This window comes from Leptonychotes weddellii, chromosome 9 (genome assembly GCF_054177405.1).
Source record: "Leptonychotes weddellii isolate Sample4059 chromosome 9, ASM5417740v2, whole genome shotgun sequence".
Classification (NCBI taxonomy): Eukaryota; Metazoa; Chordata; class Mammalia; order Carnivora; family Phocidae; genus Leptonychotes; species Leptonychotes weddellii.
In genome coordinates this window covers 103,256,937-103,284,462 of record NC_138377.1, presented here as the reverse complement: position 1 = coordinate 103,284,462, position 27,526 = coordinate 103,256,937, and the positions used below count along the sequence as shown (strand labels likewise).

Sequence of the window (27,526 nt, the reverse complement as noted above, 5' to 3'; positions counted from 1 at the left end):
GCCATCTGTGCCAATATGAATTCACAGTGAAATCAGACTCTTTGCTGAAGGGGGAAAAATATTTTGACAGCCTTATTAGTATACAATGAAATGGAACAAGCTAAGAAAATATTCTAATGGCTAACCTTTTGTTACTACTACATGATAGGTTCTCACGTGAAACGAGCACACGGGTTTATGGCTTTGCAGAAGTGTGGAGGGGCACTGGGGATGCAGCATTCAAAAGTCAACTTTCTGAATCAACATCTGCAAAAACAGTTTGGGCAAATTCTGCATCCACATTTCTTGAGGGCCTACTATATGCTAGCTAGCACAGTGCTTCTACATTATCTCATTTAACCCTCACACTTGTGAGGTAGGTGTTTTTAGTCTGTTTTACAGATGAGAAACTGAGTTCAAATGACTTGTCTAAGGTCATAAAACTTAGTAGTATAATGGCCCAAAGTCACATCAATCTGACTCCAGATCCAAAGGTTTGATGAGGATGCCTATTATAGCTCTGCATTCTTGTGATTCCTTGGTCCTCAAATGGTCAACATGTCTTACATCGTCTTATTTAACTATTTAGCAGGTCAGACCATTTATCTCATTTCGATTTTATTCTTCAGTTCCTTTGATCCCCTCAGGCAATTCATAAATTGTCTCCCAGATTTTTCTGAGGTCAGACCCATGCTGTACCTAAAATCTCTTTTCCTGTCTTTTATAAACGTAGTTCCTAAAATATCACTTTTTTTTTTAAGATTTATTTATTTATTTGACAGAGAGAGACACAGCGAGAGAGGGAACACAAGCAGGGAGCCCGATGCGGGGCTTGATCCCAGGACCCTGGGATCATGACCTGAGCCGAAGGCAGACGCTTAACGACTGAGCCACCCAGGCACCCCTAAAATCTCACTCATGCAAGTGGTCTTGATGAACTAGAACATGAGTGTCTCTGACCATATTTATCATAATAGTACTTTTCTCCCAAACTCACCCATTGCTTTATATGCAAATACTGTATATCTGTATTGTATTTACTTGAGCATTACATGCTTGATCAGATGTCCATCTACATCAATGTGGACGTTTTATTTTACATCTTACGTTTTACATCGTACGTTTTATTCTACATCTGTGTGGACGTTTTATTTTAGCTTGCTAAACAGAGTGCTGTGGTTCAAAAAAATGCCTATAAATCTTTGATAGTCCTCCCACTGAGAGGTGGGGCCTATTCCTTCTCCCCTTGAAGCTGGAAGGCTTATGACTGATTTAACCAAGAGTATGGTTGATATGTAGCTATACGACTTGTAAAGCAAGGTCATAAAAAGCCATGCAGTTTCTGTTTCTTTTGGAACATTTGTTTTCTGGAAGCTTCCTCTCAGGACACTCACTCAGAACCTAGACACCATGTTTTAAGCCCAAGTCACACAGAAAAGCCATATGTAGACTCTTTGGCCAATAGTCCTTGGTGAACCTAGTCTTTAAGTCATCACAGGCATCAAACAGGAGAGTGAAGGAGCCTCCAGTAATTTTAGCTCCCAGCTATCTGTGTCAACCTGCCCCTCCATTCCCCGACTTGTTGTTGGAGGCTCTCAGCTGAAGGCCTACATCATGGAGCAGTGACAAGCCACCCCTGTCTGAATTCTTGGCCCATAGAATCTGTGATCATAATAAAGTGGTTATTATCTAATAAGGTTTTTTTTTTAATGTATAAAAGTAACTGGAACAATAAGGTAATCGTTGGTAGATGTATTAGAGTACCCGATGCTAGAAATTCTGGGCATTTGGGTGCCCACATGTGCTGATGAGGAGTAAGAAAAAATGTGCTGGACCTTGAATATCGAAAGGATGGCAGGCAGGAGGAAGGTTCCTGCAGGCTTTCCTGGCCCATGCACTAGTTAAGGGGAAAAGAGTACCTGAGAATAATGTCTGGGGAGAGAATGAGAAACAATTATGGCCCAATGGACTAAGATAAAACAGGAGAGTCAGAACAGAGATTAAAAAAGAAGGAAAAAAAAACAGGAAAGAAAGTTAAGAGAAATACAGAGCTGCATGAAGGACAGAGAGGAAAGAAGCAAATGTACTGGAGAACTGTTAGGAACCAGCCAAGAAAGACATTCTACTTGGGAGGCAGGGCATTTGATTCTAAGAATGGCTTGAACACTCTTGAGTCACCCTGGTGTTTTCCCTGCTGCTTTTGACAAAAGTGGCTCAAGTAGGGAATACATTTCAGGCTGGACATAGCAAGGAGCTAGAGAGGAGAAATCTCGGTTTTTATGTTAGTTTGCCATGAAGGGCTCCAGAAATAAGCTTATGATTTTTCTAACATTATTGGCCATTGTGCCTAAAGGCCACTAGGGGAGCAGGGCTGGTTGCGGTTCAGTGGTGCTCCTTTTGAGTGAGACTGAACAGGCTGTGACCTCACAGGAATGGTGTGGGGCGCGCATGGGTCTGGGCTCCCTGACACTCAACAGTGACTGATGGAATGGCTGACTTAATACAGGTGCTTTTGTTTATGATGTGGAGCACCCTGCAGCAGTTTGAATCCTGGTCAGAAGACCTATAACACCAGAAGCTAAGAGACAGTTTCAGATATTTTCTTTTCATAATCCCTGGTGACAAAGGAAATCACTTTACTTGGACTAGCTGATGGGTAGACTGCTAGTCTCCATGTTCTGAAGCAAAAACTTAGTGTCTCCTGATTTCCAAGCTGTTTCCACACTGAACACGATGGGCTTGGTTCTTCATAAAACACAGGTGTTATGTTCAACCCAGAGGCATGAGCCACTGGCATTCTCTGGAGCAGACATCTCCTGTTTGAGGTGCACGTGCCTGCAGATTCTCAGAACTTTACAGATTATGTAGTTATCACCTAAGGCCAGTTCAAGTGCTTCGGAAACTGAAATGCATTAACCCTAAAGAGATTTCTGTTCTTATGATGGATAAACTAACTCTACAAAGTTGAAAGATATCGAATCCAATGATACAACTTACTCACTACTTTCCTGTTGTGAACGGAATGACAGGAAGACAAGAATTCCACATTTGTCATCAGCTACAAAACAAGCGTTTCTTCTATCTGGGAATGGCCAAAGCCCACCATTTTCATACATTTGTATCTCTATAACCTTTTTCCCTCTGAGCAAAGCAATTCATCTAAATTATGGGTTCATCATCTGCCAAGTTTGTTCCTTTTTTAATGAAATCGCTTGACAGTTAATAAACTGAAAGAGAAGTCTACTCCTTGGGGCTTGCTCTGTTCCAAAGGTTCAGTGTTTTTGAAAATTAAATTTCCTACATGAAAAAAATCTATTTCTAAGCTGACAGTCTGGTGTTATAGCATAAAGCAATTCTTCTTTCTTCAGCTATAAAAATTGAATTTATAGGGGTGTGCACACATGCACTTTACACTGGACACAAATCCGTTAAATCATCCACAGAAAGTCCTATCAACAAAACAATTTATCTAATTTTGGTTCTGTTTGTGTAAGAAACCAGGACTTTCCTTAATATTTAAAAGCTGATGGGATAATAATGCCTTTTCTATAAAGAAATTGAGACAAGATTTAGTAGTAGCAGAGTGGCAGATTTCGGGGTCAGAAAATCATTGGTACCAGTCCTGGCAAAGCCACGTGTAACCTTGGGGAAATTACTTAACTGTCAGCATTTCCATCTGTAGAATGGGTATAATATTTTGCAGGACTATCATGAGAATAAATGAGAACGCATATGTAGAGCACCTAATACGGTTCCCAGAAGATAGCAGCTTCCTAAATGGTATGTATTGTCATTTCCTGTACTATAGTTTATTCCTTATGTCCTAATCCAGGAGAAGAACCTCACACCATTGTCTATACTAAAATATGAACTCTTGGTTGGTTAGCACCAACAGTGACCAATGCTTGGTACCTGGAAAGCCGGCAGGTCCAGAGCGGCAAAACTGTTGAAGAGCTGTAAACTCTGAATGGCCACTTGGACCGTGTTCTGAGTGTAACTCTCCTTGGGATTGGCAGGGCTGGGGTCCGAGATGGTGCCGTGGAAGAGGACACAGTAGAGCATGTGCAGAACTCCAGCCAGGTCTGTGGCCTGCAGAGCAGCGGTCAGTCCTGTGGGATCCTGGCGATTATTGTCAAATATACTGTATGACCTGACAAAGAAACATTCAGCTCTTTAAAAGAAGTCTACTTAAGAATGTGAGCATTTTTATAAGTCAAATGGAACAAGACAAGCAGACCGTTAAAAGCAAACCATCTGAGTTGCAGAGTAAGGTAACCAGAAACCTCGGGGAGCGCACGCAGCCGGGAACGCGGTGGCCGGGCCTGCCCTCCGCTGGGAGACCAGGCCGCTGTAGCAGTGGGCAGCTGAGCACTCCGCAGCCAGCGCTGAGGGTCCCCCTCCCCCCTCCCCCCCCACCCGTGCTTCGTAGCCTAGGTAGGCTTGCTTCGTTTAGCTTCTAGGTCTGGGCAAACTGGACAGAGTCCATGAGAGCTACTGGAACTCCGAAATACCATAGTTTCCTTTTGGAATATTCTCAGGGGAGGCAGCTACCAGGAAAGCGTGAGGCCTCAAAAACTCAGCAGCGTGTTGGTATCCTGTGGTAGCGAGACGCTTCACCTGCTCTTGAAAGCACAGTTCCATCATCAAGGAATACTGGCAGGATGGGCTGTAGGGGCCAGACTCCCAAGAACAAGCAAGTGCTAGACTAGCTTTATACAAACCACCATGAAGTCAGCTTAGTAACTGGCAGGCAGGGCTATGGGTGAACAAGAAGCAACGGCAGTGACAAATGAGTTCCTAAAGTCAATAGCAGAGCCAGCAAGGGTTTGCTAAATCCATCTCACTCCTGAACTCGGGTCTACATGAAGCATCTAGTGACCAGGAGCCTGCAGTTTTAGTAAATGTGGCTGCCAAGCATTCGTCCATCCTTTCTTCCCCTAGAAACTGCACCCAGATTTCTCTCTGAGGAATGATCTCTCTCTCTCTCTCGTAACCAACGTGCTCCAGGTGGGGCCCCTCACCCTTCACTCTGATTCCAGGGCCTAAGGTACTAAAAGGCACACTTTATTTCTCTGGCGGTCCAGAACGGTTCAGGGATGGCACCTGTCACAGTCAGAGCTCACAGAACCAACGGAGATCCCTTTGCTGAAATGCTTGGAAAGAAGCCCTCACTTTTTCTCCCCTGGGTTAGAATCTGAGAAGATGTAAAAGGTTTGCAGCTGCTACAGCCGCATGTTCTACACAAAACCTCAGGTCTCCACGCCCTTCCTCGTGGGTCAGTCGTCTCCTTTCATGGACACATTCTTTTTTCCTCTGGAAGAGAAGTTACAAGTCCCTGCTCAGTGTCTTCCTTTATGATAGATACTCTTCCCTATTTTTATTTTATTTTATTTTTTTTATTTATTTATTTGAGAGACAGAATGAGAGAGAGAGAGAGAGCATGAGAGGGGGGAGGGTCAGAGGGAGAAGCAGACTCCCTGCCGAGCAGGGAGCCCGATGCGGGACTCGATCCTGGGACTCCAGGATCATGACCTGAGCCGAAGGCAGTCGCTTAACCAACTGAGCCACCCAGGCGCCCCAATACTCTTCCCTATTTTTAACATGAATACAGGTCCTCACTGTGCCCACCCCACAGCTTTTTTTGTTGTTGTTCCTTTCAGATGGAATCTGGAATGTGAGAGGGGCATTAAAGATCTACGCTAATCTCATCCACTTGCCCAGAAACACTCGGGAGATGGCACTAATAAGAATTCAGAAGTGCTGGCTGGCAAGTTTCTGGTCTCTTGTCTAGTTTTCTAATTCGCTACTAGTTTCATCAAAGTAGAGCTTTATTCATAACCATGGTAAGCATTTATTTCTTGAATGTGGACTATTTCGGATACTGCTAAGGATGTGAGATGACATCATACACCTTATTCTCTTCTCAAGAAAGCAGCTCTCGGGAAACACTGTCATCTCATTGCCCTCTAACAGGGTTTGCTAAGTCCGTTCACATCTTTTACCTCATCTCACTCTTAGTTTTTCAAAGTTGGGAGGGAAGGTATTGCTCCCCCTCGATGCACCCACCAAGATTAGTTGAGACGCTCTAGGTCATACACATTTATCAGTGGCAAAGGCAAGGGAACCACAAGGACTTGCAACTCTTTAAGGGCAGTGCTTTGTCTGAGGACCAAAACATCCAGGGTAACCAGGAGGTGACTTCTTTTCTTTCCATCCCTTCTCTTAAGTCAAATCTTGGGGTTAACGGAACACGGTTAAAGTACAGGGAGACTGTAATGTGATCCTGTATCATCACGGAGAGATATTTTTTGTCTTATGGGACAAATCAAGAAATGACATTTATTTGCTTACAGGAACATCTGAACCTTTACACAAACTCTGTTAGCTAATGTCAGTTGGCCCTTCCTTCTTTCCTTTCTTCCACTGTAGCCCTAAGAGCTTGGGGTCAGACCCTGACTAGAGACATGAGTAGAGATTAATGTGTCTGACTTTATTATAAAGGTTCCCAAAAGGGGTCTGTGTTTGCTTAACACTGACTGCCTTTTATTTTTTTTTGAAGCCTTAGTTGATATTTATTTATTATTATTATTTTAAATTAACATATAATGTGTTTGTTTCAGGGGTACAGGTCTGTGATTCAGCAGTCTTAAATAATTCACAGCGCTCACCATAGCACGTATCCTCCCCAGTATCCATCACCCAGCTGCCCCATCCCTCCCACCCCCCTCCACTCCAGCAAACCTCAGTTTGTTTCCTGAGATTAAGAGTCTCTTATGGTTTGTTTCCCCTCTCTGGTTTCGTCTTGTTTCATTTTTCCTGCCCTTCCCCTGTGATCCTCTGTCTTGTTTCTCAAATTACACATATCAGTGAGATCATATGAGAATTGTCTTTCTCTGATTGACTTATTTCGCTTAGCATAATACCCTCTAGTTCCATCCACATCATTGCACATGGCAAGCTTTCGTTTTTTTGATGGCTGCATAATATTCCATTGTGTGTGTGTGTATATGTACACATATATACATGTATATATGTGTATATATATATACACACACACCACATCTTCTTTATCCATTCATCTGTTGATGGACATCTGGGCTCTTTCCAAAGTTTGGCTATTGTGGATATTGCTGCTATAAACATTGGGGTGCAGGTGCCCGTTTGGATTACTACATTTGTATCTTTGGGATAAATATCCAGTAGTGCAATTGCTGGGTCATAGGGTAGCTCTATTTTCAACTTCTTGAGGAACCTCCACACTGTTTTCCAGAGTGGCTGCACCACCTTGCATTCCCACCAACAGTGTAGGAGGGTTCCCCTTTCTCCACATCCTCACCAACATCTGTTGTTTCCTGACTTGTTAATTTTAACCATTCTGACTGGTGTGAGGTGGTATTTCATTGAGGTTTTGATTTGGATTTCCCTGATGCCGAGTGATGTTCAGCAGTTGATTTCATGTGTCTGTTGGCCATATGGATGTCTTCTTTGCAGAAATGTCTGTTCATATCTTCTGCCCATTTCTTGATTGGATTATTTGTTCTGTGGGTGTTGAGTTTGAGTTCTTTATAGATCTTGGATACTAGCCCTTTATCTGAAATGTCATTTGCAAATATCTTCTCCCATTCTGTCTGTTGTCTTTTGGTTTTGTTGACTGTTTCCTTTGCTGTGCAGAAGCTTTTTATCTTGATGAAGTCCCAAAAGTTCATTTTTGCTTTTGTTTCACTAGCTTTTGGAGATGTATCTTGAAAGAAGTTGCTGTGGCCGATGTCAAACAGGTTACTGCCTATGTTCTCCTCTAGGATTTTGATGGATTCCTGTCTCACATTGAGGTCTTTCATCCATTTTGAGTATTTTTGTGTGTGGTGTAAGGAAATGGTCCAGTTTCATTCTTCTGCATGTGGCTGTCCAATTTTCCCAACACCATTTGTTGAAGAGGCTGTCTTTTTCCCATTGGACATTCTTTCCTGCTTTAACACTGACTGCCTTTTAGAACCAATGGCAAGTCAGAAGGCATTTCTACCTAAAGTTAATTTCCAATAGCCTTTTGGACATTTGGGATGAGTGACATCATTGCTGCTGACAACAGTTTTATTGCTCTGTGATTCAGAATGGTGACCTTACCCTTATTGCCTGTGTTGTTTTTAAACTGATTATCAGCATATTCAAATACAGGTAGTCAGAAATATAACTTTATCATTTAAAGCAATTTGTCATACTTAATCTTTCTAAACATTTAAATGACATGAATTCACTGCTATTACTTCTTCAAAAGAATAAATAAAAATAAAAAAAAAGTGAAGGTCATCAGACTACTTCTTTCTTCCTCTCTCCATTCCATCCCATTATTTAGGAAAACACTAATCACAAACTATAAACAACACAACCCAGGATCTCTTGCAATATTCTCCTGATGAAATAAAAATGTTGATTCAGAAAAATGAATTAAATAACCATTCAATAACTTAGATGTGCAAATGGTTCAAAATGCATACAATATTACTTCAGAGGAAAGACCATTTTCCCCCAAATTTTAATTTAAACTCTAGTTAGTTAACATACAGTGCAATAATACTGGTTTCAGGAGAATTCAGTGATTCATCACTTACATATAACACCCAGTGCTCATCACAAGCACCCTCCTTAATACCCATCACCCATCTAGTCCATCCCCCACCCACCTCCCTCCATCAACTCTGTTCTCTATCGTTAAGAGTCTCTTATGGTTTGTTTCCCTCTTTTTATTCCCCCTTCCATAGGTTCATCTGTTTTGTTTCTTAGATTCCACATATGAGTGAAATCTATATGGTATTTGTCTTTCTCTGACTTATTTCCCTTAGCATAATACACTCTAGCTCCAACCACATCATTGCCAATGGCAAGACTGCATTCTTTTTGATGGCTGAATAATATTCCACTGTGTGTGTGTGTGTGTGTGTGTGTGTGTGTGTGTATACATCTTCGTTATCCATTCATCAGTCAATGGACATTTGCACTCTTTCCATAGTTTGCTTATTGTTGATAATGCTGCTATGAACACTGGGGTGTGTGTACCCCTTCGAATCAGTGTTTTTGTATCCTTTGGATAAATACTAAATACCTAGTAGTGCAATTGCTGGGTCGTAGGGTAGTTCTATTTTTCACTTCTTCAGGAACCTCCATACTGTTCTCCAGGGTGGCTGCACCAGTTTACATTTCCACCTACAGTGCAAGAGGGTTCCCCTTTTTTCTCATCCTCACCAACACCTGTTGTTTCTTGTGTTGTCAATTTTAGCCATTCTGACAGGTGTGAGGTGGTATCTCATTGTCGTTTTGATTTGTATTTCCCTGATGACGGGTGATGTTGAGCATCTTTTCATGTGTCTATTAGCCATCTGGATGTCTTCTTTGGAAAAATATCTATTCATGTCTTCTGCCCATTTCTTAACTGGATTGTTTTTTTGGGTGTTGAGTTTGATAATTTTTTTTTTACAGATTTTGGACACTAACCCTGTATCCAATATGTCATTTGCAAATATCTTCTCCTATTTTGTAGGCTGCCTTTTAGTTAAGACTGTTCATTTTAAAGTGAGCCCATAGAATTTACGGGAACGAGGGGAAGGGAGAGGGCTTGTCTACTGCATTTGGCTTGCACAGAACTAACGTAGACCTGAAAGGACTTTAGGGAATGTTTACTTTTGATTTAGTCTGAAATACAGATAATTTATTCATGAACAGGCCACTGGCTCCTGTTGTTCTTAACTGTCAATTACAACAACTTTAAGCCCAAATGTTTATAATAAAAATGTAAAAGGTCTTATTCATATCAGACATGTTACAAAACTTTCTTTTAAAAATCATGGAAGATAGGAAAAATCAGATCTGAAACTATATATTCAATTGAGATCTTCTCAATTTTACTGAATTTTAAAGTGTTTTTCTTTGTTCTCTAGAACTAGAGATCTTTGTGGCATATTAAGTTCTGTCCATTAAAAGCCAGATTCAATTAGGAAAAACTATAACTGGACCAACAATACTCCTGCACAGCATCTGAAAATCCTACTTTGCCTTAAAGGAAAGTATAGATGCGCAAAAAAAAAAAAAAAAAGGCAGCAATTTGTGTGGGCATGAATCAAATGCCATCCATTCACCTTTGGTATTTTAAACTACTTATGTACCAGGCTTTAGTTGGCCCCCAAAAGCAACTGTAACAGCCCTGGATACTACAACCCTTTCCCCTGTTTGTTCCTGGCTTGTTTGCTCTCTTCTGCCTGGTCCCCATTTTTCTGGCTTGGTAACATCAACCCTGATGTCCTTCAGTGCTAGTGATCTTCTAGACTGCTCTCCTATCTTCTTGGGATTTTGGCTTTGTTCATTCTTTCAGTTCTGGAATCCCCACGCATCTTGTGAGAACTTCCCATTTTAGTCCCTGAACACTGACAATTCCACTCAATGGTCTGCATAGTGTTGGGAGTGGGTGGGATTAAGTCACTGTCTCTCCCAATGAGGGATGTAAACTTCACTGTTGAAAAAGTGAATTATTTTTTCAGAGGTAGTCCAGTGTGGGGCTTTAAGTACTGGGATATTCTGGGAAAGCTGACCTACATCCAGTGATATCATTCATCAGGCTTTGTAGTGAGCATGAGGGGCATGATGATCCATCAGATACTCTCAATTTGAAAAGCTAAAGTACCTGTGCTCCAAGAACAGTGACCACCTGTGACATGTGCAGCCAAACAAGACTAGGTCCCTGTCCTAGGGAGGTTACATGAGGGGCAGGCATGTGTATCAGTTTCCTACCAATAATGTGATAACACATTATCACAAGCTAGTGGCTCAAAACAATACAAATTTCCAACATAAGTCTTACTGGGCTAAAATCAGGTGTTATCAGAGCTGTGTTCCTTCTAGAGGCTCCAGGGGAGAATTTGTTTCCTTGCCTTTCACAGTGTGTAGAGTACAAATGCATTCCTTGGCTTGTGGCCCCTTGCTCCATCTTCAAACTCAGCAGCAGAGCACCTTCAAGTCCCTCTAACGCTCACTTTACCGCTTCCCTCTTTAACTTACAAGGACCTTTGTAATTACATTGGGCCCACCTGGATAAACCAGGATAATCTCCCATATCAAGATCTTAATTTAATTTCTGCAGAATCTCTCTTGCCATATGAAATAACACATTCACAGTTTTGGGGGATTAGGATATAGATATCTTTGGCAGGCCATTATTCTTTTCCCCATTTTTTTTTGTGTTAAAATACATATAACATAAAATTTACCATCTTATTTTAGGTGTACAGTTCATTGGTATTAAATACATTCATAATGATGTGCAACCTTCACCACCAACCATCCCCATAACTCTTTCATCATGTAAAACTGAAACTCTATACCTATTAAACAAAACTCCCCACCTCCCTCCCCCCCACAACCACCATTTTACTTTCTGTCTCTATGACTTTGACTCCTCTAAGTACTTCATATAAGTGGAATCATCACTGAATATTTAGTTTTTTTGTGACAGGTTCATTTCACTTAGCATAATGTCCTTGAGGTTCATCCATGATATAGAATATGGCAGAATTTCCCTACTTTTTAAGGCTGAATAATATTCCATTGTATGTATACACCACTTTTTGTGTATCCATTCATCCACTGATGAGCACTTGGGTTGCTTCCATGTTTTAGCTATTGTAAATAATGCTTCTATGAACACAGGCATACAAATATGTCTTTAAAATCCTTTTTTCCAATTCTTTTGGTCAGATGCCCAGAAGTGGAATTGCTGGATCATATGGTAATTCTATTTTTAATTTTTTGAGGAACTGCCATGTTTTCCACAGCGGCTGTATCATTTACACCAATAAAGCACAAGGGTTCAAATTTGTCCACATTCTCACCAACACCTGCTTTTTTTTTTTTTGGATAGTAGCCATCCTAATGGGTATGAGGTGGTATCTCACTATAGTTTGGATTTGCATTTCTCTATTATCAGTAATGTTAAACTTCTTTTCATGTGCTTATTGGGCATTTATATATCTTCTTTGGAGAAATGCCTATTTAAGTCTATTGCCCCTTTTGTAATAGTGTTTTGTTGTTGTGGAGTTTTAGGAGTTTTCCATGGTTTCTGTATATTAATTCCTTGTCAGATATATAATTTGAAAATATTTTATCCCATTCTCCAGGTTGCCTTTTTACTGTGTTGATATTCTCTTTTGATGCATAAATTAAAAAAATTTTCACTAAGTCCAATTTGTCTACTTTTTGTTTTACTGCCGATGTCTCTGGTGTCCTATCTTTTACTGCCAAATTCCAAGTCCTGAAGCTTCTGCTCCATTTTCTTCTGAGTTTAATAGTTCTAGGTATTTGAGCCATTTGAGTCATAGTGTTTGAAAAATGTCCACCTTCATTCTTTTGCATGTGGATGTCCAGTTTCCCCAGCACCACCTGTTGAAGAGATTGTCTTTTCCCATTCAATGGTCTTGGCACCCTTGTCAAAAATCATTTGTCCATATGTGTGAGGGTTTATTTCTGGGCTCTCGATTCTGTTCTGTTGTTATATATGTCTATATGCCAGTATCACACTGTTTTGATTACTATGGTTTTTTTTTTTTCTTTTTGAAGTAAGTTTTGATATCAGGAAATGTGACTACTCCAGCTTTGTTCTTTTTCAAGATTGTTTTGTCTATTTGGGGTCCCTTGAGATTCCATATGAATTTTAGGATCGTTTTTTTCTATTTCTGCAAAAAAAAATATTAGAGATTTTGCTAAAGATTACATAAAATCTACAGATTGCTTTGGGAAGTAATGACTTCTTAACAATATCGTCTTCTAATCCATGAACATGGAATGTGTTTTCAATTATTTATACCTTCTTTAATTTCTTTTGGCAATGTTTTGTACTTTTCACTGTAAAAGGCTTTCACTTTCTTGGTTAAATTAATTCCTAAATATTTTATTTTTTTGATGCTATTGTGAATGGACTTGTTTTCATAATTTCCTTTGAGATTGTTCATTGTTAATATATAAAAATGCAATTGCTTTTTGTGAGTTGGCTTTGTATTCTGCTACTTTGCCAATTCATTTACTAGTTTTAACAGGTTTGTCTTTTTTTTTTTTTTGGTGTGAAATCTTTAGGGTTTTCTACATATAAGATCATATCATTTGCAAACAGAGATAATTCTACTACTTCCCTTCTGATTTGGATGCCTTTTCCTTCTTTTTCTTGCCTAATTGCTTTGGCTAGAAATTCTAGTACTATGTTGAAGTAGAAGAAGTGGGCATCCTTGCCTTGTTCCTGATCTTAAAGGAAAAGCTTCTAGTCTTTCACCATCACTATGATGTTCCCTGTGGGATTTGCATATATGGTTTTTATTATGTGGAAGTACTTCCTTTCTATTCCTAGTTTTTTTTAAAAAAGATTTTCTTTATTTATTTGAGAGGGAGAGAGAGAACGTGTGCACACGTGTGAGCAGGGGGAGAGACAAATGGGGAGGGAGAGGGAGATAGAGAATCTCTCAAGCAGACTCTGCTCTGAGCATGGAGCCTGATGTGGGACCTGATCTTACAACCCTGAGATCATGATCTGAGCTGAAAGCAAGAGTTGGACGCTTAAATGACTGAGCCACCCAGGCACCCCAAGTGTTTTTTAATGAGAGGGTGTTGAATATGTCAAATGCTTTTTCTGTATCAGTTGAGATGATCATGCATTTTTGTTTCCATCATTCTGTTAATGTGGTCTAATTACAACGGCTGATATTCATGTCCTGAACCATTTTTGCATTGCAGGAATAAATCCCACTTGGTCATGACGTATAATCCTTTTACTGTATCTGCTAAATTTGGCTTGGTAGTTTTGTTGAACATTTTTACATCAATGTTCATAAGGGATATCAGTGTGTAGTTTTCTCTTTTTGTAGTGTCTTTGTCTGGCTTTGGTTTCAGGGTTATGCTGGCTTCAAAAAATGAGTTATGAAGTGTTCCCTCAATTTTTGAGAAAAGCTTGAGAAAGATTGGTGTTAGTTCTTTAAATGTTTGGTAGCATTCACAACTGAAGCCATCAGGTCCAGGGCTTTCCTTTGAACATTTTTGATTACTGATTCAATCTCCTTACTAGTTCTATAGGTCTATTCAGATTTTCTTTTCCTTTCTGATTTAGTCTTGGTAGGTATTTTGTTTATAGAAATTTATCCATTTCATCTAGGTTAGCCAATTTGTTGGCATACGTTGTTAATAGCGCTCTCTTACAATCCTTTTTATTTCTGTAGAATTGATAGTAATGTTCCCACTTTCTTTTCTTCCCACACTTTTATTGAGGTATAATTGACAAACAAAATTATAACTTATTTAAAGTGTACAACATGAATGTTTGCTATATGGATACATTGTGAAATGATTCTCACAATCAAGTTAACACATCCATTACTTCACAGAGTTATCTTTTTTTTGGTGGTAGAATGCTTAAAATCTACTCTCTTAGTAAATTTCAAGTATATTTTAACTATAGAAAACATGGAACACTTCAAGAATTTGCGTGTCATCCTTGTGCAGGGGCCATACTAATCTCCTCTGTATTATTCCAGTTTTAGTATATGTGCTGCCAAAGTGAGCACCCCATTTTCATTTCTGAGTTTAGTAATTTGATTCTTCTCTCTCTTTTTTCTTAGTTAATCTAGTTGAAGGTTTTGTCAATTCTGTTGCTCTTTTCAAAGAACTCAAACTTTGGTTTCACTGATTTTCTCTATTGTTATTTTATTCTCTATTTCATTGATCTCTGTTATAATCTTTATTATTTCCTTCCTTCTGCTAGCTTTGAGTTTAGTTTGTTCTTCTTTCTCTAGTTCCTTAAGTTGTATGGTCAGTTTTTTTTTTTTTAAAGATTTTATTTATTTATTTGACAGGGTGAAGGAGAGAGAGAGAGAGCAAGCATGAGTGGGAGGGAAAGGTGGGGCAGAGGGAGAGGGAGAGGCAGACTCCCTGCTCAGCAAGGAGCCCGATGTGGGGCTCCATCCCAGGACCCTGAGATCATGACCTGAGCCGAAGGCAGACACTTAACCAACTGAGCCATCCAGGTGCCCCTGTATAGTTAGGTTGTTGATTTGAGATATTTCTTTTTTAATGAAAGTGTTTATAGTTATACACTTACCCCTCATCAGTGCTTTTATTGTGTCTTGTAAGTTTTGATATATTGTATTTTCATTTTCATTCATCGTTAAGTATTTTCTTTTTATTTTTTTTATTATGTTATGTTAATCACCATACATTACATCATTAGTTTTTGATGTAGTGTTCCATGATTCATTGTTTGCATATAACACACAGTGCTCCATGCAGTACATGCCCTCTTTAATACCCATCACCAGGCTAACCCATCCCCCCACCCCCCTCCCCTCTAGAACCCTCAGTTTCTTTCTCAGAGTCCATAGTCTCTCATGGTTCGTCTCCCCCTCCAATTTCCGCCTCCTTCATTCTTTCCTTCCTGCTATCTTCTTCTTTTTTTTTTTTAACATATAATGTATTACTTGTTTCAGAGAAGTATTTTCTAATTTCCCTTGTGATTTTTTCCTCGATCCATCTGTTGTTTGAGTGTGTTGTTTAATTTCCATAAATTTGTGGATTTTTTAGTTTTATTTCTGTTATTGATTTCTAACTTTATCTTGTTATAGTTGGATAAGATACTTTGAATGGTATCTACCTTTTTAAATCTCCTGAGACTTCATCTTTGGCCTAATGGCTGGTCTATCCTGGAACATGTCCCATGTGCACTTGAGAAGAATGTGTACTTTGTTTTTTTTTGGGTAGTGTTCAGGAGAGGCATTATTCTGCCTATCACAATGAGACTAGTTATTCACAATTCACGCATTTATTCAACAAATATTTATTGAGGACCTACTCTGTGACAAGCACTACTCAAGGCACTAGGATTCAGCAGTAAAATCTATGCCCTTTTCCTGATAAAGCTTACATTTTAGTGCAGGAGGATATTAGGAACAAATAAACAATATATGTAATATATAGTATGTCAAGTGTGCAAAATGCTCCAGAGAAGCAGGGGACATGGCTAGGGATGAAGACGTAGGTGAATGTGTAATACTATTTTATATAGGATGGTTGGGGAAGCTCTTTTTTTTTGAAGATTTTATTTATTTATTTGACAGAGAGAGACAGCAAGAGAGAGAACACAAGCAGGGGAAGCAGGAGAGGGAGAAGCAGGCTCCCAACGTGGGGCTTGATCCCAGGACCCTGGGATCATGACCTGAGCCGAAGGCAGACACTTAATGACTGAGCCACAAAGGTGCCCCAGGGAAAGCTCTTTCTAAGGTGTTAAGTTAGCAGAGTTCTATAGAAAGTGAGGAAGGAAGCCATGAGGCTATCTGAGGCCAGGGTATTTTTGACAGAAAAGCAGCAAGTCTCAAGTCTTGGAGTCAGGAACATGCAGGACATGTTCAAGAGACAGCAAGGCCAGTGTGGCTACAGCAGATTGAGTGAGTGGAAGAACATCAGGAGACAAGATCAGAGAGGCCAGGGAGAAGATCAGGTAGGGTCTTACAGACCACTGTAAGGACATTATAAGGATTTCACTGAATGAGAAAGAAAGTCATTGTAAGGTTCTGAGCAGAGGAATGATGTATCTGACTTAGGTTTAAAAATAATCACTATAGCTAATTGGTTGAAAAGCTTTTAGAAGAGCCAAGGCAGAGGTAGGGAGGCTGTTTGAATTATCCAAGTGAGAGATCATGGTGGATGAACCAGGCTGGTAGCTATGAATGTGGTGAAAAGTGGTTGGATTCTGAAAATCTTCAGATGGGAAAGCCAACAGGATTTCCTGATAGATTGGATGTGGGTGTGAGAGAAAGAGGAGTAAAAAATGGCTCAGTGGATTCTGGCCTGAATAATTGGAAGAATGTGGCTGCCATTTATAAAATGGGGAAGGCAGTGGATAGAGCATGACTGGGGTAGAAAACCAGGAGTTCAGACTTAAATTTGTTAAAATCAAGAAGCCTATTAGACATCCAAGTGGAGATAATGAATTGGAAATTGGATAAAATGAGCTTTCCAAGGGTAGCTATTTTTGTCAGTTTTGACCCCAGGGCTTAGAACAGTGGTCTGACACAGTAGCCACTCAATAGACATTTGTTGAATGACTGAATAAATATACAAGTTAAGGTCAGAGGAGTGGCTGGGCTTGAGATATTTGGGAGTCATCAATACTTACATGATATTTAAAGCCAGGAGCCTATCCAGTAAGTGAGCATAGATAGTGGTTTGAGGATTGAACCTTGGGATAAACATTTAGAAGTTGGGGAGAGAAGAAGAAATCAGCAAAGGAAACTAAAAAATAGAAACCACTGGAGTAAGAGGAAAACCAGAAAAGTATGGTGTCCTAGAAGCAAACTGAAGATAGTTTCAAGCAGGAGGAAGTAATCAATAAAAAAGTTTAACTAAAAATAAACGAGAACTGAAAAAAGGATGAAATTTATAGAAATAACTGTTAAATCCTACTTTCAGATTTTATAAAAACTAACCACATATGTTTGGAATGGGAAGATGATATGTGACAGGTGATTGGAATGCAGCTCTCAGGGGTAAGTGGGGAAAAAGGCTTAGCAAATGAGCTGCCTAACAGTTAAAATGAGGAAAGAGTGTTGCTTGTTTACCGATGACTATAATTCAATTTTGACTGAATTAATAGGAGCACAATATACATAACTAGAAAGGTTCAGTCCTGCTCCCTATCCTGGAAGCATGGGCTCCAGCACTGGGTGCCATACTACATTCAGGACACTGATGTATAAGCAAGTTCCCTAGGAAAGTGCCTTGTGTGGTAGAAGTATCTGGAAACAATGTCATCCGAGGAACATTTGAAGGAATTGGGAAATTCATCTCAGAACTGGAGGCCATAAAGGTTATTTTCAAACTGAAGAGGTATTATATTGTTATTTATGACCCCAGAGAAGAGACATTACCTGAAAGCAGATAGTAGATAAACTTATGAAAATCTTTCTAAGAATTAGAACACCCCAAAGGGATGTTGGTAAGCTATTACTTTCTTCCCTATTCTGGAAAAAGTGGAGGATCACATCCAGTCAAGTGGCAGAGGGCACTCAAACCTTAGCTGGGCATGGAACACAGCAATGTCTAAGATTCTGTTCAGTCCTGGGATGTTGTAACAGCTGTGAATCTACTTTGAAAATTATACTCTCCTGCACACATGCGCACGCAAACACACACACACCCTATAGCTTGTTTGATGCAGATCTAATTTGGAGCCCCATTGAAGGGAATGTGGATGACTTAGTGGAGATATAAGAGGAAGAGAAAACTGAAGGTGGGAAAGATGTATGTGTAGGCATTGTAAGATATCTGGACATTTGGTTAGAGAAAACTATAGGGACAATTAAAGAGTAAGATTATCAAGTAGGGTGAGGCTGGCTAATATTTGGGAGGATTTCCAAAGTGCCTGATGACGAGTTTCAGTTGAACTCAAAGAGGAACTTCTGAGAAGGAAACCTTTCTGGGAAGAGAAGTGATAGATGATGAAAAGAGATGGACATTCTTGCTGTTTGGAACCAACAGACTGGAAGAGGCTGGAGAAAGAGGAAGACCAGGGGGACACCAATGGGAACAGGAGGTAAAGGGTGAGGTCAATAAGAAGAAACTGGGGCTGGCAGAGGTCTGAATGGAGGCCCAAGAAAGTGGAAGATACAGAGGTGATGACCTCAAGATAGTCTGGGACAACCAAAGGTGGAAGGAAGAAGGGTCAGGGAGGAGCCCAGCAGGTGAGAATGCAAGGAGCTCTGGGTGACTGACAACAGGATCTAGTTCTGGATCTTGGAACTGCGGGCTAGGGCTGCTGTCCAAACATGCCTCTCCGATGGGACATTTCTGACCTCCTAACTTTCGCTTTCTCATAGTCACTGTAAGTAGCGAAGGGCCCTGTGCTGATTTTGGCTAGTTTTGCTGATGTTTTGGCTTCTCCTATCTTCAAAATTTGTTCGTTAGGCTGAAGGAGCTCTGCTAGAGGCTCTGCTGTGTGGCCAAGTGAAGGCAATTGCTTCTGCTGGGTGAGTAACTGGGAGGAAAAACTGTCATATCGGGCTGCATGATGACTGCAGTACCCTCCTGACCGACCTTTTCTGCTTCCCTTCTTGCACCTCTAACACATTCCTCACAGAGTAAACAGATGCTCTTTTTACTTTTTAAGTAATCAGATCATGCCACTCTCTGGCTTAAAATCCTCACATGGCTTCTCATCATACATAGAATAAAACCCAAACTTCTACTCTCTCCGTCCTCATCTCCTGGCCCTTACTTTGACTTCATTTAGCACTTTCTTTCTCACCACATTCCAGTATTCTGCCTTCTCTGTTTCTGGAACACACCCACCTCAGATATTTGGGAGTCATCAACTTAGCATTCTTCTTGACTACAATATTCTTCCCTTGGATCTTTACATGATTGACTACTTAGCTTCAGTGTCATCTCCCCAGAGAGGTCTTCCCTAACCACTCCATCTACAGAAGCCCCTGCCCAAGCCACTGTGCTATATTACCCTGCTTTATTTTCTCATATTGCCATCACTAACTCATATTATCTAATTCATTTATTTGTTTATTGTCTTTTTCTCCTGTTAGATTGTAAGTTTCATAAATGTAGGTGTTTTGCTCACTCTACATCCCTAATGCCTTGACAAATATATGGCACATATCAACTGCTCAATAGCTAGCAATGAATAAGGAATAAATAAATGAATGAATAAAGAATAAAGCAATGGAAGGAAGTGAGGAAGAATTAGTCTCATTCCTGGCCAAGGAATGAGGGCCTCGGACATCTCCTTCTTACCTCCGAGGAAGAAGAACATGAGATGTGGGCAGCTCTTCTTCCTGTGTGAAGAGCAGGTGCAGGAAATGGGGCCCTGGCATAGGTTAATGACACACACCGGTGTTTGCTAACTCTGCCAGTCACAAGCTATTTCCTTTCTATTTTGTTTCTGGCTGGTGCTAGCTAGGTGCCTCAAGGGGAACTGCTAGGACATTTAGTATCTTTCCTTAAGGAAATTTTAGCTGAAGACATAAAACAAATACACAGGACAAGAGAACTAATGAATTAGCAGTAGACAAATATTAAGTAAGAAGTGTAAATAGTAGGTTCCATCTCATATTTCTGAGGCAAGCATCCCTTTCATATCAGATAGGACTGAAATGGATTCTGGGAGACAGAAGATAGAGATAACTAAGGTTTTAGGTCTTAAAATGAGATCAGATGACAAGAATCATGAGCAGAATAAGGTAGTGAAGAGGAACAGCCAACTTTGGGTGAAAGCCAATGAGCTTTAGAATCTGACGTATGAAATATAACTTCTTGGTAGAAACTGCCAGTAGGAATTCTGAGAGGAAATGTCCATCAGGGCATTGTTGTGAATATGATCTGTGCCTTAACTTCACTTGCTCCTGCCTTGATTTACTTTTTCCTATTTTCTTTTGTTTTAATTTTTTTTCATTAAAAAAAAAAAAGAATGAGGGGCGCCTGGGTGGCTCAGTTGGTTAAGCGACTGCCTTCAGCTCAGGTCATGATCCTGGAGTCCCTGGATCGAGTCCTGCATCGGGCTCCCTGCTCGGCAGGGAGCCTGCTTCTCCCTCTGACCCTCCCCCCTCTCATGTGCTCTCTCTCATTCTCTCTGTCTCAAATAAATAAATAAAATCTTTAAAAAAAAAAGAATGAATTCATTCATCAAATGATTACATATACTGTAATCTCTCTCAAAACTGTTTGGAAAAAGGTGGGGTACAATAAATATATATTAAAAAAAGCACCTTAGACAAGAGACAGATGTGTTAGTTCCCATTTGCCCCTGCCTGTGAGGGAGGAATTATCAAATTCACTTTTACAATGTGAGGAAAAAGGCTTTGAGAAGCTAAATCTGCCACCGGTCCCAGAGCTAGGAGAGTAGGAACGGCACCCACATTTTTTTGACTCCCAAACCTGTGCTCTTCAACAACCCTACAACAAAGGTTTTCTTCTTGAGATCCTGCCCTCCAAAGTCCTAGAGCCAGTGGGAGTCCAATTGCAAGTGTATCCTGGATATATTCTGCTGCTCTAAGCCTGGTGAGCCGACACATGTACTCTCTGCCTTCGTCATACCCTACCCCCTCTGGGAGTGAAGTCAGTGAAGGCTGCCCCTAAACTTTGGTCCTGTGGGGCATGGTCCAGAAAGCTCCCTTTCTCTGACACAGTGCCTGGCACACAGTGGACATACAAGTTGAATTGTAGCAATGAATTGGTCATCGTTCTGTCCCTATAAGTCAACTAAGTCTTTATTACTAGAGCAGGGATAGATCTTTCAGAAATCTTTAAACTAGCCATCACCCAGTTGTGAATGCAGAAACAGCCCAGAAGTTCCTGCTCTTGTGTTCTTCTCACTCTCTAGGTCTGAAGCATGCGGTAGTCATTCCTCCTTATCACTCTAGAGGCTGCCGTGCTCCCCTGGAAGGTGTGAGCAGGATTGCTGGAAGATAACTCACAAGGAACATTTAGCCCAGGACACATAAATGGTGCTCAACAAATGTTACTTCCCTTACTTTTACTTGCTGAGTCCTATTATATTCACTTCATTCCCTATCTCCCAATCTCAGAAAGTCTTTTGTCTAAGGACAGTGGCTAATGACCACAAAAGGTTTAAAAGTTAACAAAAGTGATGTCAAGAGACAGGGTGACAATACCAGATATGAGACTGCAGAGAGAATAGAAGACGGATGAGAACAGGATACTGGAAACACATTCATCTTCAGTGTAGGCTGGAAGGTGGAAGACTGTATTTTTCAAACACAACCATGGCAATATTTCTGGTCCTATATGCTCTTCTAGGACCTTCATATTCCCCATGAAGAGGTCAAGTCTATTTCTCCTCCCTTTGAAGCAGTTGGGGGGATTCTGTGATTGTCTTGATGAATAGAACTCTGGAAGTCATGCTGCATAACTTCTGAGGCTAGCTCGTAAAAGGTGATATGGTTTCTACCTGGTCCTTTGTCAAGATGCTCCTTCTTGGAACGTGGCACCATGTTGTAAGGAAGCCCAAATTAGCCTCTGCCAAGGGACCAGATGGACAGGTCCTCAGCAACAGCCATATGAACGACAGATGTGTGTGAATAAGCACTCAGAAGATTTCAACTGCTAGCCTTCCAACTTCTAGCCTTCTTCCAACTGAGGCCCAGATACTGTGGAACAAAGATAAGCCATTCTCTATGTATCTTGACAAAATTCCTGACACACGGAGTCTGTGAGATTAATAGATGGCTGTTTTTTTTTAAAGATTTTATTTTATTTTTTAAATGTAATCTCTACCCCCAATGTGGGGCTTGAACTCATGACCCTGAGATCAAGAGGTGCATTTCTGCTGAGCCAGCCAGGTGCCCCAATAGATGACTGTTTTATGCCACTAAGTTTTGGGGTGATCTGTTATATATCCATAGTAATTGGAACAAGGAGAAGAAAAGCAAAGGAAAATATGTGGAAGGGTGAGACCAGAGAAGCTCAGGGAGAAAAGCAGGATTAGAATAGTCTGTAAGTTGTCAAGGAGCATTAGGACTAATTCTGATAGGTAGCAGTAAGGAAACAGGTTACAGATGGGTATCAGAGATTTTTTAGGCATTAAAACTTATCAATGACAGAATAAGTTCCCTTAGTAAGTAATGAGTTCCCTGTCAAAAGAGATATTCAAATATAGACTGGATGAGGCTACTGAAGAGATTCACACATGAACAGAAGACTGGATTAAGGTAACATTAAAGTTCCTTCTAGTCAAAAAATGTGACAACAGATTAGATCTGGGGTATAAGGAAGAGAGATGAGACAGAGATGATGACGTCCGGAGTCTGATGAGATCATACATAAAAAGAGAGACTTAGAGAGGATTTAAAAAAAATTCTTTTTCATTCCTTTTGCTTTTTGTCCAGGTGACTGTTAATGGTCTCTCCCACTTTCTACCTCTCTTTAATATGTTCTCCATCAGGTATTCTTGATACTTGATTAATGCTCCCAAAATATGCTTAGCATGTCACTTCCCTGGTCAAAGGCTCTTGATGACACCATTGCCACCACATCTCAGCAAGTCATTGTATATAGTTCACACAGGACTTTTACATTTATTATCCCAGTTGAACCTCCCAACAACCTGGGCAGCACTAAAATCTCACAATGCAGCTCAAGGAAATACTCCACTGGTTCTTCATATTTCTCTGCCATGATGTCTTGGCTTTAGCTGTTTTCTGTATCTGCCTCTCTCTCAGCTCTCAATGTTCCAACCCTTCCTTTCAAGGCCCACATTAAATTTTAGGCGCTCTAGGAAACCGCTAATTCCTACAACTAAGAGTGGTCTTTCCCTCCTTTTAACTCCATCAATGATGATGTAGTAACAGTAGCAAATGTTTATTAAGCATGTACTACGTGCCAGGCAGTGTGCTAAGTGCTTTCCTGTGTTATCTTCTATCCTCTGCATCACTCTGCCTTATACCGTGGGTCTTGGTATACGCGTCTTCTTTCTTCTACTAGTTGACAAGGTCCTTGAGGACACAAGTGATGTCTGAGTCATTTCTGCTTTCTCCCAAGCTTAGCACAGGGCCTGGCACAGAGCAAATGCTACATAAATATTTGTTTAATGCATGAGAGAATAATTCAGGCAGGCAGAGTTAAAGTTTACCTTTGCCTGAACAAATGGTTTTCAAGCACCCTTAAACACTTGAGAAGCACTCATTTATATTCACATAGTTATTGAGCTAAATTATAAATCATTCTTATCTTTTTATGACACAGGTTTCCAGGGACCTTGGCTAGAACCCCCTTTGTTAGTGTAGTTTATGGATATGAAAATAAGGCCCACAAATACATATGACAACAAACTCCTTTTTGTATAAATATATTCTAGAATTCAGAATAGGCTCCTCCAAGTAGTCAGAATTAGCTAGGTTTTATAAGCTCTTCTCCTTACATAAGGACTGTGAACTCTTTCACTGTGGATCCATTGCTTCCTGGCCTTCTCCCTATAGTGCCGAGTACAGTTATGGACTAGGAAATGATTGCTGACTCAGTGAAAGGCCTGTGTTGGCTCCAATTTATAATCACTCATTACTGTTCTGATCCTATTCATTCAGCTAAGGAGTCAGCACCTTAAGGGGGCCTCTGTGAGTCTCAGCCAATTAAGGCAGTTGAGATGCTGCCCTGAGATTTGAAAACTATCCTTTTCTCTTTTCTACTTAAAGAACCAAGAATGGAAAAGTAATAGTGAAGGCCAAAGAAATAAGCATTTCTGAAAGTCCTACTACAGAGGGTTGAATTTTGTTTAAATGATTAAGAATTACAACTTGAGAAAAGTTCTAGGATTCACATTCTGGAGTAATCCTAACATAAAATCAATCCTTTCACCAGAAGATCACAATTTCAATTTTTCCTTAAATGCAAGTTCAAAACCGGGCCTGGTACAAAATCATCCATCTTCCCCCCCGCCGTGCCGAAGCAAAGATTAATAACATAACCCCTGACACCCAAATTGTCTTTCAGAAAACCTAGGTAAAAATGAGAGGATTAAGGGCACAATAGGAGAGTAGAGCAAAGGCAACCCCGCTGTAATCACCGTCTCAAAGGCCGGGCCACCAGCAGACTGCAGTGTTTACCCAGAGCCCTGGGCTAATCAGTGTACTTAATTATCTCAGGGCTTGCCAGCTCATAAGAAGCGATTTTTGAAGGCCTCTCTGGCTCCTCTTTGTCTTCCTATTCCTGCTGGTCATAAAAGATCTTTGACAACAAGCCTTCCTCAACTTTCTGGCTCTGGTTGGCTTGTCCTGATAGCCCAAACAGGCATTATGTGAATTACCCCAATATAACAACAGCCACACTACCTTTCTCCCCAGACACAGCTGTGACCTTCTAGAGAGAAACTCTGACACATGTAACAAAGTGCTTTCAACAGGCCATTGTAGTTTATAGTTTAGAAATAAAATTTCCATGAAGAAATGGGAAGTAGCTTGAAATGGTCTTGTAAAGATTAGAGGCAAACTAATCTGAAGAGGTAGGAAAAACTCCCTGTATTCTTCTGGTTTGGTGGCGTTCAGGAAATGTTGAAGAATGAAGGATGAGGAGAGCAGCAATTAGGGATCATTCTTTCACCTCATTCACAGAAGCAGCTGATACTGATACTGCTAAGAATTTCCTAGGTAAATTAAGCCAGGAAACACCTGGACCTTTTTTCCTAGAATAATCTGCTTTTGTAGCAAGGCCTACTAATAGAAATTGGTTGAGTAACTGAAGATGGAGAAGGAAATTACAATGGGAAAAATGGATTAAGAATTCTTAAAAACCACCAAGCGTTAATCACTGATTTATTTAAAATCCAGCTGCAGGGGCGCCTGGGTGGCTCAGTTGGTTAAGCGTCTGCCTTCGGCTCAGGTCATGATCCTGGGGTCCTGGGATCAAGCGCCGCATCAGGCTCCCTGCTCAGTGGGGAGCCTGCTTCTCCCTCTCCCTCTGCTGTTCCCCCTGCTTGTGCTCTCTCTCTATGTCTCTGTCAAATAAGTAAATAAAATCTTTAAAAAAAAATCTGGTTGCATATGTACATAAAAACAATATATATATATATACAAAGACATTGGTCTACTTGGATAATCCTTAGGCATATTTCCTCTATGGAAAACTGCTTAGACTCCTTACTCTGGAGGGGATACCATCTACAACTCACAAATTTCAAGTCAGAAACCTGGGAGCCATTTTAGGTTCCTCCCTTCCCTTTACTTCCCACGTCACCAAGCTCTATGCCATCTCTCTTACATATATTCTGTCTCCTCTTAATGCATTTGCTCCTATTTCCATTGTCCCCACAGCCCTCAACATTTCCCACTTAGCTGATGCAAGAGCCTCTCCACTATTCCTTCTGCCTCTAGGCTCATGCCATTCCAGTCCTTTCTACACTTTTCAGGAATGATCATTCTGTAACAGAAATCTGATCCTGTTACTCTCTCTTAAACAACTTCAGTGACTTTCTACAGCTCTAGTGTAGCACATCAAGGTCTTGTCTCCCTTTTGGCCTCCTAGGAGCTAACATCTATGGAGTTCATTTAACACATCATCTCCTGTCACTCTTCATAGTCACCCTATTGCACAGCTCCATCAAACTGAGCATGAGACAATATCCTGTATATCCGTATCTCTTGATTTGGGTTGCCTCCAAACCAGACCTTGAAACAAGGATAGGAGTGCAAATAGTTTACTTGGGAGGAAGCCGAGGACAGAAAGAGGGAAGGGAGAAAGTTGATCAAGGATGTGTCACTGCATAGCTTACCACTGGTGCCCCTCTGACAGACTGTACAGAACACCTTGGAACTGTCTCATTGAGGGTTAGTGGAGCCGGGATACAATCCACCCATTTATTGCTGGAGAGTCACTCCTGGAGGTATTAACTCCCCTGCACTTGTAGCAAACAGCCACTTGTCCAGAGAATATCCCCAGGCAGGCAGAGAAATACAGGAATCTGTTGGTAGGTGACCTCCAGAGGGGCCAAAGACAGCAATAACATCTGCTATATCATACAGTGCACATATTATGCCCCTTTTCTCTGTTGCATTCTTTCCTCATCTTTCTGGGTCCTTTAAGATTTAGTCCATTGAAGAGCTGCAGCTCTTAGTTTACGGGTCTGACCCCAGACCAGGCTCGGGGCTCCCTGAGGGTAGTATCTTGGGTGCTTGTCTTGGTGTCTGGCACAGGGCAGATGCTCAATGTCTACTGGAAGAGGACATGACTGTGTGTGTTAAAGAGAAGGGGATCCTGTTTTCCATATATGTAATTGAGAAAATCTTCAAAGAAATGAAATATATGCTCCTACATTTTGAATTATACAAAGTCAAGTGTGTAGGTGAGAGCACTGAAGTAGGAATCTTGTATCCTAATTCAAGTTAGTTTGGCTCAGTTGCTTTCCCTATAAGAGTGAGTGCTATGCCACTCTGGAAAACAGTATGGAGGTTCCTCAAAAAGTTGAAAGTAGAGCTACCATATGATCTAGCAATTGCACTACTGGGTATTTACCCCAAAGATACAAATGTAGGGATCTGAAGGGGTATGTGCACCCCGATGTCTATAGCAGTAATGTCCACAATAGCCAAACTGTGGAAAGAGCCAAGATGTCGGGGCGCCTGGGTGGCTCAGTTGGTTGAGCGACTGCCTTCGGCTCAGGTCATGATCCTGGAGTCCCGGGATCGAGTCCCGCATCGGGCTCCCTGCTCGGCGGGGAGCCTGCTTCTCCCTCTGACCCTCCCCCCTCTCATGTGCTCTCTGTCTCTCTCATTCTCTCTGTCTCAAATAAATAAATAAAATCTAAAAAAAAAAAAAAGAGCCAAGATGTCCATCGACAGATGAATGGATAAAGAAGATGTGGTATATATATACAATGGAATATTATGCAGCCATCAAAAAGAATGAGATCTTGCCATTTGCAACGACATGGATGGAACTGGAGGGTATTATGCTGAGTGAAATAAGTCAAAAAGAGAAAGACATGTATCATATGACCTCACTGATATGAGGAATTCTTTTT

The 27,526-nt window shown here is 40.7% G+C and overlaps 1 protein-coding gene and 1 non-coding gene across 10 annotated transcripts in view; both read right to left on the bottom strand.

The window, feature by feature from the left end:
• Window positions 1-27,526, bottom strand: part of SCAPER (S-phase cyclin A associated protein in the ER) — a 422,618-nt gene that overhangs the window by 33,180 nt on the left and 361,912 nt on the right. For all 9 annotated transcript variants that reach the window (XM_081829597.1, XM_081829604.1, XM_081829605.1 and 6 more), the window contains one exon: window positions 3,892-4,129. In XM_081829597.1, the coding sequence (XP_081685723.1) occupies window positions 3,892-4,129 (238 nt within the window). The remainder of the gene's footprint in view (window positions 1-3,891; window positions 4,130-27,526) is intronic.
• Window positions 14,458-14,564, bottom strand: LOC115941458 (U6 spliceosomal RNA). The gene has a single exon (XR_004076216.1). It is a non-coding gene; the product is annotated as a U6 spliceosomal RNA (small nuclear RNA).